This window comes from Eublepharis macularius, chromosome 2, assembly GCF_028583425.1.
Source record: "Eublepharis macularius isolate TG4126 chromosome 2, MPM_Emac_v1.0, whole genome shotgun sequence".
Taxonomy (NCBI): Eukaryota; Metazoa; Chordata; class Lepidosauria; order Squamata; family Eublepharidae; genus Eublepharis; species Eublepharis macularius.
Window position 1 is genome coordinate 12,776,498 of NC_072791.1, and position 13,571 is coordinate 12,790,068.

The 13,571-nt window shown below is 52.7% G+C and overlaps 1 protein-coding gene across 1 annotated transcript; it reads right to left on the minus strand.

Annotated features, from left to right (window-relative positions):
- Nucleotides 1–369: 369 nt before the first annotated feature.
- Nucleotides 370–9,438, minus strand: LOC129324253 (homeobox protein SIX1). Its single transcript, XM_054971413.1, has 2 exons — nucleotides 8,446–9,438; nucleotides 370–2,303 (listed from the first exon to the last, which is right to left on the minus strand). Exons 1-2 carry the CDS (start codon nucleotides 9,003–9,005, stop codon nucleotides 2,009–2,011), a joined length of 855 nt encoding a protein of 284 aa, XP_054827388.1. The 5' UTR covers nucleotides 9,006–9,438; the 3' UTR covers nucleotides 370–2,008.
- Nucleotides 9,439–13,571: the final 4,133 nt, after the last annotated feature.

Sequence of the window (13,571 nt, forward strand, 5' to 3'; positions counted from 1 at the left end):
GAGCACTTCGCTGGATCGTGCCCGTTGCTTCCAGGCACTTGTCCTTTAATATTTCTTGTCTCTGAAAGTACCCTTGAACGCTCTCTAAACAAAATATTTTGTTTAAATATATTGAAGGGGGGTGAATGGGGAAATATTCTCTAAGTCAACCACCATTCAGAGGGCTGGCACGAAAGGACATTTGAATTGCTTTTTAAAAACCCTTTCTCTTCCCCCCCCTTTCCATGAGGAGTCCTCTTCCTTGAAACGTCAAGAAGATTACTCCCGAGTAAACCGATTTAAAGCTCTAGTCACATTTGCCGAGAGGAACAGCCAGAGGGGGGGGGGGAGCGAATCAAAACGCTGTCCTTTTACAAAGAAAATAGCCTGTTGTGCGTTTTCATTCATTTTATCGTCATTTAATTTAGACTTCTTCCGGTACAAGAAACCTAGGAGAGGGGAGGGGAACACATGCTACTGCCGGTAACAAAAATCAAATCGCCAGTTTGTTTGTTTGTTTGGTTTCCCCCACTCCGTCTAGATTTGCAAGCCAAACTATAGGAAGAGAGAAAGCAACCCCCAAAAAAAAATCTGTAAAAAGAGCGAGGCCTTCTGGAAAGAAGTCCGGGTATAAATTGTTCTTCCCTCGTTATTGTTGATTTTAAAAAAAAACCCAAAAAGTCACATGGATGTATTTCCTAATTTCACCACAAACATAAACACCACGGACCAAAAAGAAAAAGAAAAACCTACTTGGACAGTTCAATTTTACTTTAAAGGAAAAGGCCTCACACGGCTGCCTTAAGACATAGAAGAATGCTAGGACCTAATACTGCTCTCAATTTCCCCCCATTTTTAAGCTACTTCAAAAAATAGTTCAGAACACTAAATCTGACCCCCTCTCCCAAAATCTGTAAACTTATTTTTGCCCTCTCCAAGTCTCCCTTTCAAAATAAAAGATTTGGTACTTTCTCACCCCCATCCCATCATTTCCCAAAACTTTAAACTAGGGCATCACCCACCCACCCCAACACACACACACTCACTCATACACACCAGCTAATTAAAGCACACACTAGGGAGAAAAGGTGTTGCTTTAAAACAATCTTCCTTATGCTTCCAGGAAAAGAAAACAGACCAGAAGACATTCAAAAGTTAAGCACTTCCAAGCCCCTCAATGAATAGGGGTGACATTAAAATTAACAGAGCAAGACTGGAGTCCAGCAGCCCTTCAAAGACCAACTAGATTTCCAGGGTATGAGCTTTGGAGAGTCAAAGCTCCCTTTCTCAGATAAAATTAAACTAATAGAGGAGACGTTAAAAACTCAATCCTGTGCTCAGAAGGAAAGCAATCCTACAGTGCCCAATGGGGGCTTACTCCCAGGTAAGCATGCATAAAATTGTAGCTTGAGGCTTAACTTTCTCATTCAGGGATTCTTAACCTTTTTACCCCCAGGGCAGTCTGTCGAAGCCTAGGGACTCCTTCTCAGAATTGTGTTTTTTGAATGCAGAAAATAAAATACATAATTTCAGTTCCATTCGTGAAAACAATGCTGTCATTTTACCCCATCCAAGTTCAAGGGCCCCCCTGTAATCTATCCAGACCCCAGGTTAAGTAGCCCTATTCTAATTGAATGGGGGGGGGAGGCAGGGAAGGAATTGGAAGTGCTTAACTTTGGCTGGATCGGGGCCTCCCCTTTTTAAAAATGCTGAACAAAACCATCTGTCATCTTTACTGATAAAAGCTTAAATTGTTTGGAAAGAATAAAGAAGGGGGGGATTGTGCTGGTGTGTGTTATCTTGGTTTGGCTAAGACATAATGAAGTTGGGAGAGGGGGCAATGGAAAAAGAGAAGTGGAAAAAATGGGAGGGGGGCTGCTTGACCAAAAAAAAAAAAAGAAGAAAATTTTGAGAAGTCACTTTAAGAACCACCAGGTGAGAGGAGCCCAGGTGAGACGGATGGCCGTGTCCCCGTATGTACAAGCCACTCTGTGCGATGCAGGGGGCGAGCCCACCTCCCTTGCTGCGATTATGAGCCCAGGTCCACCAGACTGGACGTGAGAGGTCCCAGGAGCGAATCCTGCAGCTGGTGCTGGTGGGCTTGAAGGCCGTGGGGCGCCTGCGAGGCGCTTAAGCCGGTCAAGGCGTAGGGGGCGTTCCTGGCGTGGCTGAGGCTGCCCTGCAGCAGGAGGATCGAGTTCTGGTCCGGGCTCTGGGGCGGCGAAAACTCCTCCTCCGAGCTGGACATCAGCGGCTTGGCTCCGTCCAGGGGCGAGAGCTGGTTCTGTTTGTTGGTGGAGGCGTTGTTGTTTTCCGTGTTCTCTCTGGAGGGGGGAGAGAAAGAGAGCCCCAAAGGGGGAGGCATTAGGCACTGGCCAGGGGGGCTTATTAAAGCAAGGTGAGGAAGGGGCAAACAGGTACCCCCTCCCTCCTAAAGTCCCGTGCATCCCCTCTCCAATTGGCCCACTATGGAGTAGGGGGGGGTGCTTAGCCAGGCCCGAAGCAGATCAGGATGGATTTCTTTATTTATGAAATTTGTAGTCCGCCTTTCTCTCACAGGCTCAAGGCCCATTGCCCAGTGTGAGTCAATGCAGTCAGTTTTAAGGACATTTCAATAAACGGTGTAACAGGGGATATAAATGCAAAGATTTATAACCAGCAGAACTGAGCAGCCCCCCCTAGCTGAGTAAAAAGTAAACAGTCAGGACCGGTGGGAATCTTTCTGTGACCCGCCTGGAGCGCGCTAGCCAGAATTGCACCAGCCCAAACCCGCTGCTAATCCATACGCTTTAGACAGAGGTAGCCCTCTTCAGCATTGCGCTGCAAAGAAAATCCGTTTCCATTTGCCAAGTGGCCGGTAAACTTTGTTGACAGAACTTACTCCAAGAACTCAACATCTCCCCCCTCCCCCCCAAAAAAAGTTGGTGCCCCGACCCTAAACTGGCTGCCTGCAGCAATCGGCTGCCTTTACACACACTTTGCACACACACCACAAAACAGAAACAAATCAGAAGAGACAAGCACAAAATCGGCTTGGTTGGCAAACTATGCCCAGTCCAGGCGTTTACACGGAAGTAAAAACCCACTAGAATCTACAGACCGAAACGGATACATTCTCCGGAGAGAGATGGCAAGAAGGCTGCCTTTAAGACCGAGGCTTTGCCTGCTTTCCATGGGCTCCGATCCCCCTTTCGGACTCTCGGCTTTCGGGGAAGCAATTCAATGCGAGACGCTCCCCAAAGTCCGGGTTTTACAATCGCTCCTAGCTGGGGACAAAACGGAGCGGAAAGGCAAAGACAAATTGGTCTGGATTGCAGCCTTTTCCGTGTTTTTTAAAAAGCCGCCGAGTTGGAGGTTAGGTGGGAGATGACCTCTTTCAAAAGCCAGCACGACAAGGGGCGACCCAGTCAACACCCGGGCCAAGCGAAGCGCTTTCTTGTTTCCACGACTGCCGAGAGAAAAGTCCTCTGCTCTTGGAATAGATTTTTCATAAAAAGCGCTTTCGCAACGCTGGAGGCAGCCCTCGATATTTTTTCGACCAAGATAGTAACCAAAGAGACTGGTAACCAGGGTTTGGGTGAGGCTGCGGTTATTTTCCCATTAATCCTGGTCGGGATAAACTTCCCCGAACGTTTCCTGTGTGGAAACCCTACGCAAGGGGGTGCGATTTCCTCAAGGGATGCATTTCGGAATCCGGTTTCGGGGCGTCTGTTGGCCCTTCTTATCTCGGAGAATCGCAGCCAAAGTGAGTGATCCTCGTTTCTGAAAGGGCGGCTTCCCTACCCGATCAATAAATTCCTGCAGCCTTGGATCACTGGAGCTTTGTTATTATGGACGCATACAGACGAACGTCCTGGGGGGGGGGGGGTTGTAAAAATCCTCCTTCCCAGGGCAGGATTACACGGGTCAGGGGCATGGCATTTTGAACACCAAGCGTGCGGCTCAAAAGGGACACGGGAACAGGGGCGTGCCCCCAGCAACCAGTTGGTTACCGAAGAGTAGGGGCCGGTGCAGAAAAAGCAGGTCTATTAATCCCAGGTCCATTCACCGGGTCATCGCTCTACCTCCTCCTGTTTAGGATAGCTTCGTTTATACGTGCCTTCTACTCGGAAGTAAGCGCCGTTCAGGCCACCAGGTTTAGTTGTAAGCAAGCCCCATTGAAACGCAGCCCCGTTGAAACGGCAAACGCGCTGCCGTTCTGTTCCATGGGGATCGGAGAGGAAAACTTTGGGGGTGGGGTGTCTGTCAGCCTCTAGTTGCCAGCTGCACTTTTTTGGGACCTTCAAAAAGGCACTTTGCTTGCATCGGATAATCTGCTGCCTTCAGAAAGGACAGAAAGCCGGCCTACAGGAAGAGATGCCCAGCCCCAAACTCATTACACCAAAGAGTCTTTCACATTTGAATCATTTTACGCCCTGAAAACTGACCGACGGCTCCTGAACAAAATCAGTGCTTCCACCGGAGGGCTTGGCCCAAGGAGGTTCCAAGCCCAGGTTTTCAGGTGCTGCGGTCCCATTTTTAAAAAGTGCGATTTAATTTCCGATAATTGGAAGACTCGAGGGAGCCGGCCAGTTTCAAAGGCCTGAAGGCGGTTCTTCGATTTGGAAAGTTTGGTCGATTTCAAAGTCTCAGAACATACTAAGAGTCCACACGGCAGATACTTTAAAGCGAGATTAATGCTCTCTTGCAGCTCTATCCTAAAAACATTTTCCAGGCAGCAAGCCCTATTGAATATACCGGTTTGGGATTTTGCAGTTATTGTTGCGTCCTTTGCCTGCCTTGCTGGGCTGGTAGTCAGCTTGGCAATAACTTTTCTCACTTTGAAGAAATTGTTCCGGGTAGGTTCCAACCCACTTCACTGCTTTGGAATCAGTTGTCTCACCGTCCCAGAAAATACATGTACAGTGCAATCCTAAACAGAGTCGCTCCAGTCTAAGCCCACTGAAGTCAATAGGCATAGACTGGAGCAACTCCGCTTAGGACGCACTGTTTGCATCCTACGGGTTTGTGTGGGGAACACAGGGGAACTGTGGGGCAGGGTTAACCCAACCCCACCTCCGATGGTCGCCTTCACACGCCCAACAGAAACAGACAGGCAAAACCTCGAGAAAACGAAACTTCGGTTTCAATGCGAGGGAGTTTAACGCGCGTCTCTTAACTGGGGACCCGAAAGACCGTCCGCTTTATCTGGATCGTGGGCCCAGGTGAATTGGAGTGGGCGGTTCCGGGAAGAGCAAAAGGGAAATATTTTCCAGTTCTCCGAAGAGCGGGCTCATATTTTCATAATGGCTTCACGGCTGCAGCTGCCCGGTTTGGCCTCCTATTTAGACAGCTGCTCCCCCAAGCCCTGTGGATGTCAGTGTTAGCTTAGGTGAAGGAGACGGGCTGGGCCGCAGCTGGTTCTATAGCAGCCAGAACTGCAATAGAAGTGTCCCAAAATTTAGGACGGGGGGGGGGGAATTCTGCAGCACCTTAGGGAAATGGGACTCCCCCCGCACACGCACACATAGGAGTGAAACTTTCAGTCTGGAAGGCGGGCGGATGTTGTCCATGGGGCTGAAGAGCGAGGGAGAGCTCATTTTCAGGCAAGAGAAACTTTAAACTGGTTTGGGCTTTCTATCCCACCACCCCTCGGGAACTGTCAACAGCTGCATGGGCTAGGAGGAGATTTTTCGGATGGTTCCTAGGCCACAGGCGTTCACAAGCGCGCCCACGGAGGAGACTTACTAGCGCATGTCCAACCTTGCACCGGGCATTGGTATTTCAAAATGTTTCTAGCCCTCAAGGGCAGAGTTCGCACGTGACGCTTTCCAGGCCCGGGGTACAGCGCGGTTCTCTAAATATTTATTCAGAAAGCGCCCCGCCGGTTTAACAGTCCCAGGACACACGACTGCAGCCCTTGCTCAATTGAGGAAGCTGGGGTGGGATCCCAGACACGTGTATTTAATTTAACTTGCAGGGGATCGCTGCCCACATAAAAGAGCAACCGCCAGCCCCCCTTCTTTGTGGCTTCTCTGCTACTCAGCAGGCCTTTTCCAATGTCCAAGTGGTCTGAGATTCCTTCTGTAGCAGACAAGATCACAAACATGGGTTCTGAAATCTTCCGAGGACCCCAGGTCTCTGGCATCCCTCTGCGGGATCTCATTTGGAAGAAAAATCCAGATCCGTTTCTGGGCTTCCAAAGGACCCAAAGCCCCTTTCCATGAAGCTACTTTCGGGTAGGTTGCCCTGTTGGTCTGCAAGAGGACAGCAGGACTGGAGTCCAGTGGCACCTTAGAGACCCGCAAGATTTCCAGGGTAAAAACTTTGGACAGTCAAAGTTCCCTTCTTCAGATACACTTTGACTCTCCAAAGCTTGTAACATTAAAAATATTGTTGGTTGATGAAGCGCCACTGGACTCGAACCCTGTTTCCATAAAGCGACTGGTCGGGCTGTAAGGCCGGGTGAACAGGAAGGGTCGCTTCTACGGTCGCCATTATTTCTTCCCTTCCTCCCAACAGGCGAGTTCCGACTGGAGAGGTAATATTACGCCCGCTCTGGAGTCTGGCTGCTCTCCGGTGTCTCCTTTTCTCTTCCGGACACCGGTGGACAATCTCAGCAGCTGAAAGCGGTCCCGGAACGATTCTCCGCTCCCGCCCAGCAACTAAGAAAAAGCCACGTTTAAAACGCGCACTATACAACTAAGCGCCTGTCTCTTGCGCTCTCCTTCGCTTAGAGGCCGGTTCCCTCCAACCCCGTCGACATTTTCATTCCTCGGGGCACAGACCTGTTTTTCTCCCCTCCCTTATTCCGCAGAGTGAGGGGAAGTTTGATGTGTGTGTTTGCAAACGGTGTGTGTGTGTGTGTAAGATCTGGGAGCCATCAGTGGCCCTGACACCCTAATCCTAAACACATGTAAAGCGTTTGAATGTCAAGTACTTCAATTGAGCCGGGGTGTGGAGGGGGTCGTAAGGAAGATAAACGACCCCCTCCTCCAGCCTGCCCTTAACAGGCTTGTTTTATTAATCCTCTCCTCCCCTGTTCTCCCCCCCCCCCGGCCGGTATGGGGCCAAGGCCTGGGGAGGGGGCTGCTTTAATGAGAAGCGAAGGCGATCCGAATTCAGTCCGATTACAAGGTCAGAGATCAGGCCAAGCAGCTTCCAGCAGTTCGCCGCTTTCTAGAAGAGAGGGCGGCCTCTTTCTTTTCCCCTAACGAAAAACGCGCAGGGCAATTCAAAATGTGACCCTCCTTCGCCCCAGTCTAGTTCTTGCTATTTTTGAAATCGCTCTCTCTAGTTTGAAGCCTCCTTCGTTTCCCCGAGGCTGCAGTCCGATGCGCAGCGACTCGGGAGTAAACACATCTGGGCTCCCTTCAGCCTAACCTCCCCGCCTCGGCCTCCAGGGCTGAAGAGGACCTTCGGCAGAGGACGGTGTTGTTCAGCCTCCCCTTTTTGTTGCTGGGCGCCAGTTCGCTTCCCAAAGAAAACCCGTTGGAGAGGGAAGTCGCGCCCTGCCCCATCACCCGGGAGTTCGTTTGGGTTTCTTAAACATTGCCAGAAGGAGACACAACAACTGAGCCCGGAGACGCCTGACCTCACCATAAACCCGGAACACGACCGAGGAGGTCAGGGAGAGAGTTTCTCCCCACCAGCAGCCTCGCAACGCTACGGCTCCGCTTTTCTCTTCCACCCCCCCAGGCGCATTTAATGGACGGAAGGGACCGGTTATTTCTGTAGTTTGGGAGAGACAGGACCGGGAAGGGGGCGCAGGCGGCAAGCAGTTTGGCGAGGGGGGAGCCGAGAAGTTCCAGTTGCGCTGGGCAGAGCCGGGCTGTGAGATTCTCCGGACCAAGCCGCTGGGCGCTCGGCGCTGTACCGCACCAAACAGGGCAGCATTGGCTGCCACGACCTAAGGATGGACGAACTGCTGCCACTTGCTTTCACACACGTTGACTAACTCACCTTCCATGCATTTTAGCCATCCTTTGCAAATGGATTGTTCTGTTCCATGTAGCAAAATCCAGTTGCAACAAAGTGGATCGAAAGTGTGTGAAAGCAGAGACTGGCGCGCGTGTCAACACAACCCCCCTTCGGGTTTATGACTCTAGTCTGGGACCAAAAAAAAAAAATTAAAAGAAGGGGAGCCATTTGGTGCGCCTTTGCGGATGCCAAGGGCAGTTTATGCTCAGGCGAGGTGCGAAACGGCCGTCTCCAGTGCATTATTGAACTCTGCGCTCGGCAGAGGCCCGACGTTCTTTCCTAGGGGCACGATCCGGCCGGAAACACTACCCCCCCCCCATTAGATGCAAACCGGCGATCTACTTCTCCACAGGTAAAAAATCCAGGGCAATTCTAAACGCGATTCTAAGCACAATTCAGAGCCACCCCGAGACTCTAAAGACCCCGCACCGCCCGCCCCTCTGCCTCTCTCTTTCTGCACCTCCCTCCTTTCCGCCGGAGCCGCGGCGCCGCGCGGGGAGCACCCACCTCTCCTTGGCCTCGGCCGCCCGGTCGCGCTGCCGCCGGTTCTTGAACCAGTTGCTGACCTGGGTGGTGGTGAGGCCGGTGGCCTCGGCCAGCTCCCTCTTCTCGCGGGGCGACGGGTAGGGGTTGTGCGCGTACCACTCGCGCAGCACGCCGCGGGACTTCTCCTTGAAGCAGTAGCTGGTCTCCTCGCCGTCCCAGATGGTGCGCGGCAGCGGGAATTTCCGCCGCACGCGGTACTTGCCCACGGCGCCCAGCGGCCGCCCGCGCAGCTTCTCGGCCTCCACGTAGTGCGCCTTGAGCCAGAGCTGCTGCAGCTTGGGGTGGTTGTGCGGCGAGAACTGGTGGCTCTCCAGGATCTTGTAGAGCTCGCGGAAGTTGCCGCGGTGGAAGGCCACCACCGCCTTGGCCTTCAGCACGCTCTCGTTCTTGTGCAAGTGGTCGCAGGCCGGCAGCGACCACAGGAAGCGGCCCAGCCGCTCCAGGTTGCCGCCCTGCTGCAGCACCTCGCACACGCACGCCACTTGCTCCTGCGTGAAGCCGAACGACGGCAGCATCGACATGGCGCGCCCGGCCCGGCGCCCCCGAGCGGGGCTGGCTGGCTGGCGGTCAGGCAAGCGGCCCGGAGCAGCCCTCGGCGGCCCGGCGGCGGCAGGGAGCGGGGCGCGCTCGGCGGCAAACTTTTCTCCGGCGCTGGCCTCGGGCAGCCCAGCTTAAAGCCGCCCCAGCGTCCGGCCGCGTTGTGATTGGAGCCCGCCGCGCGCCTATCGGAGCGCGCCTCCAGCCCAGCCGGCGGGGAAGGGAAGGGCGAGGCGAGGCAGGCCGAGCGCGCTGAGCCGGCGGCCGCAGAGGCGAGCGAGGCCCCGGCCTGCGTGGCTGCGCTGGCTCCGAGTGACCGACTCGCGGCGGAGAGAGAGAGGCGGCCAGATAGAGGGGATCGCGCGCTCTGGCTGGCCCCGCGGGGGAGGCGCGTCAGGCGTTTGCAACCCGAGCTGCGTCTCGAGTGTCACCTAAAGGGAACGAAACTCTCTGCGCAAATCAATTATTGCAACCCTTTAAAAGAAAAAAAAAACACCCTTCCCCGGCCCTCCCCCGCCGGCGGCCAACCGGCCAACCCTCTCCGTGCGCCTCCCCCTTGCTGTCCATCTCTGCTCAACGTCCCCCCCCCCGCCTTTCCAGACCTGCTCCTGCCCGGTGAGCTCATATTTAATTACCTGAACGTTGAGAATGAATAAATGATGCCCCCCGATGGATAGCTTCTGGGGTGCTGAATAATTCAAAGGCGCGTCCTACCTTGGACTTGGAGGAGAGGAAGGAGCGCGCCTGCAGGATGCGCAGGCGGGGGCGTGTTAATGTCAATAACAACAGTCATAAGTTTTTACCCGGAACATCTTCAGCTGCGATCCTATGCCTGCTTGCTCCGGTCTGAGCCCCGTTGGTGACGGCGGGCCCAGGCGGGAGTAACCCGGCATAGAATTGGACTGCAAAAGGTTAAGCTGGAGAAGGGTTCGGACTAGAGGGGGGGGGGAAGGGTAAACAGGTGCGGAATTCGAATCTCTCTCACACACACACGCTCACACTCTCACACAGAGCTGTGCTTCTCGGGGTAGCCAAGTTTCCAAACCTTAGGGTATAGAAAGGGGCCTAAAACCCGATAATCCCCTCGAAAGCTTACACCCTGAAAATCTTGGGGGTCTCTGAGATGCCACTGGACTCCAACTGAAACGAAACGGAGCGTTTCCGAATAATTCGGGGTGACGCTCCGTAGGGAGAAGCCCTATTTAAGTCAATGGGAAGTACATTTCAGTCGGCCGGGGGGGGGGGTCTGGTTATGAATCTGAACGTCTGCCTCCCTCTGCAAAAGAATATTCAAAGAATTCTGGCCTGGAACTGCTGAACTGGGGTTCGATAGGAGGTTTCACACCAACCCTCTCCAAACCAAAACCAAACTCTGGGATCCGAGATTTTATCTAAGGTTCTTCACTCCCGCCCATTACTAATGAATGGTCTCTCTTCCTATCTTGATCAGACTCGAGCTTTGCACGATTGCCTCTCCCTCCGCTATTCATCTGGGATTCTTTCTTTTTCATGCCCCCTGCTTGGTGAGGACCGCGTGAAGGTGCCAGTCCCGGGAGGGAGGTATTACCTGCTCAGGCCGGCAGCGGCTCCCAGGGTCATCTTTCTGGAGGTGCCCAGGATCGAACCCCGGACTTCGGGCATGCTGATTAGCTGCTTCACCACTGTGCGAGGGCCCCTCCACGCGTTGCATCGGAAGAAGTGGGCTGTAGCCCTGGAGAACGTATGGGGGGTATAAAATTGCATAAGTCTTTTCAGCGCCGTCAGATTTTAAGTTTCTTTTGGGAGCAACCGACTCTATTCTCATATCCCCATTCCCAGAAATAAGTCCCTATGTATGTGTGCATGTGTGCGTGACCGCATCTCCGGTGTCACAAGCAGGTGTGCATGACAGCCCGCTTACTTGGGAGTAAATCCTAAATCTTTGCACATTTGTCCTTATGCTCCCCTGTTAAAGCGTTTATTGAAACTATCTTTGAAATTGACTGAACTCAGGCTGTGTAATCCTCCTTGAGTCTCAGTGAGAAAGGCGGACTATAAATAATGGATATGAACAAACAAATGAATACATTGACTGATTAAACTAAACAAAAATCCAGGGAAGTTATTTCTGAGTAAACCTGTACAGGATGGAGCTGCTTCTCCATTGAAAGGCCGCGATCCTTCTCACGCCAATTTGGGCAAAGGTTGCTTCCGAAGAAGGGGCAGGAGGATTCCGGATCACGGAGTTGCGAGGAAGAAATGCAAGCGAAATCCATGCTACACATATGGGCTGGCCATATTTTCTGCGCCTGCGCGTCAGCAAACAGCGGCTCGCTGCAATTTTCGTCGAGACGGATTCACCCAACTGTGGTGCGAAGGGAAGATGCTTTCTGAAAAGGGAAGCAAAAGCCCACAATTAGCTCCTCTGCAAACAAAGGTAATCTATTGTCAGCAGCGAGGCCGAAGTGTGAGATCACAACAATGGGGCCGAGAGATAAGCCAAGCCCTGGCTGCCAGGGAAGCGCTTTTATGGGCCGGTTTCTTATCTAGCAGCCGATAAGAGCGACCAATAGATAAGGGAGCTTTATTTGCAGATAAAAATAATGCATTCAAGCCTCTGGGACCACACAGCCCGGTCAGGCGGGGGCTGGGACCCGATGGAAGCGAGTGCGATGCCTTGAGCCGGGACTGATTTTGGAATGAGTCATTTTAGGACCGGCAGGTGGAAGACAGTGTGGTGTAGTGGTTAACGTTTTGGGGCTGGGAGAGCCGGGTTCCAACTCCTTTTCTGCTCTAACGCTCTCTGTGGGCTGGCTATGAGCCAGTCGCACTCTCAAACTCAATCTACTTCACAGGGCTGTGGGGAGGACAAAATGGGAGGGGAACCCCCACTTGGGTGGAGGAAGACTAGACAGATGGGCTAACTTATATCCGGGAAGTAGTCTAGGGTTTAGATCCCACCAGGAAGTCAGCCCCCTATCGCTTCCAGCGATTTTTATTTATTTGTAGTCCATCTTTTCCACTGAGACTCAAGGCGGATTCCATAGGCACATGCAATCAACTGGACAGGGCATCCAATAAACAGGCCTACAGGGTTTGGATAACGCTTTGCCATTCATATTCTGGAAGTTAAAAGGACATCACATAGACGGAATCCCCCTAACAGACCTGCAGTGTAGGACAGAATGAGGCTATTCCATCATACAGGGGTGGGGATGAGGCGGATGGTGGCTTTGCCTGAAGCCAATCCTAGGCATGTTTATTGGGAAATCTGGGGCGCAGAGTCAAAGGAAGTTTCAGGGGAGTAGCCACGTTGGTCTGCAGTAGAAGAACAAGATTCGAATCCAGTTCCTCCTCAGAGACCAGCTTAGAGACCCTGGAAATCTAGTTGGTTTCTAAGTTGCAAATGGACTGGAATCTTGCTGTCCTGAGTGAGTGAGTGCTGGGGTTTGAACCCAGGGCTTCTCCGCCCCTGCTCTGGACCTACCCAACAGAGGGAATTGAGTCTCTCTGGAGAAGGAGCCTCCCCCACAAGGGGTGGACTAGATGATCTTGCTGTTCCTTAATAGTTCTAATACTGCGGCCCAGCTATGTGCATGCAAATTAGCCCAGGTCAAAATTTTATTTTGCATCCTGTTTGTGTCTATTTATGCACCCTCCTCATAAATATACACAGACATGGATATCCATTCCTGATCCACACCTCAGCTTAACTCTGTGTGTGTTGTAGTGGTTGGAGTTTCCTAATCTGGGATACCCTCGTGGAAATCCCTTCTCTGCCATGGAAGCTGGCTGGGCGACTTTGGCCCATTCATATAGACTCCGTATGATCTACCTCACATGGCTGTTGTTGTTAGAGTAAAAGGGAGGGGAACAGTGTTGTAAGTTGCTTTAATTCCTCACTGGGGAGAAAAGCGAGATATAAATATCTAAATAAAATATATGTTCCTGGCTGCCACTGACTCCCCTCCCCAGTTTAACCAGCTATGTTTGAACACACACACTCAGGTGAATCTACACAATCCTGACTGCCACTGGTCCCCAGTTTGATTCCCTGCATATGAACATACACAAAATACAGCCGTACATTCCTGACTGCCACCGATCCCCTCCGCCCAGTTTCCTTCGGGAGTGAAGAGTCAGCAGGAACGCCCCCGGTCCAAATTCCCTGGCTACAGGCGGCTTGGCTCGCTCAGCGCTGGAGCTCTGCCCTGCCCTTGGAGGCCTCCGGGCTGGAGTTCCCCCCACCCCACACGTCCCCTTTTCAGCCTTTCTCCATCAGGGTAGCCAGGGCGAGGAGGGGACCAGATGTGGCTCCTGCGGAGGTCCCCATCGTTTCAGGGAGCCCCCTTGCACGTATGAAATGGCCTCTGCTTAAAAAAGAAGGCGATCCCCCTCCCTCCCTCCCTCCGGCTCCGCAGCCAGGAGGGTACAATGCTGGTACATTCTCCTCCCCAGTCACGCCTCTCGCCCCTGTCTGGTAATTTTCCTCGGCCGGTTTTATTTTGGTCCCGGTGATGTCTCCGAGCGCAGCGATGTCTTGCCAGCCAGAATGCCTCTGCGCTTGGAAG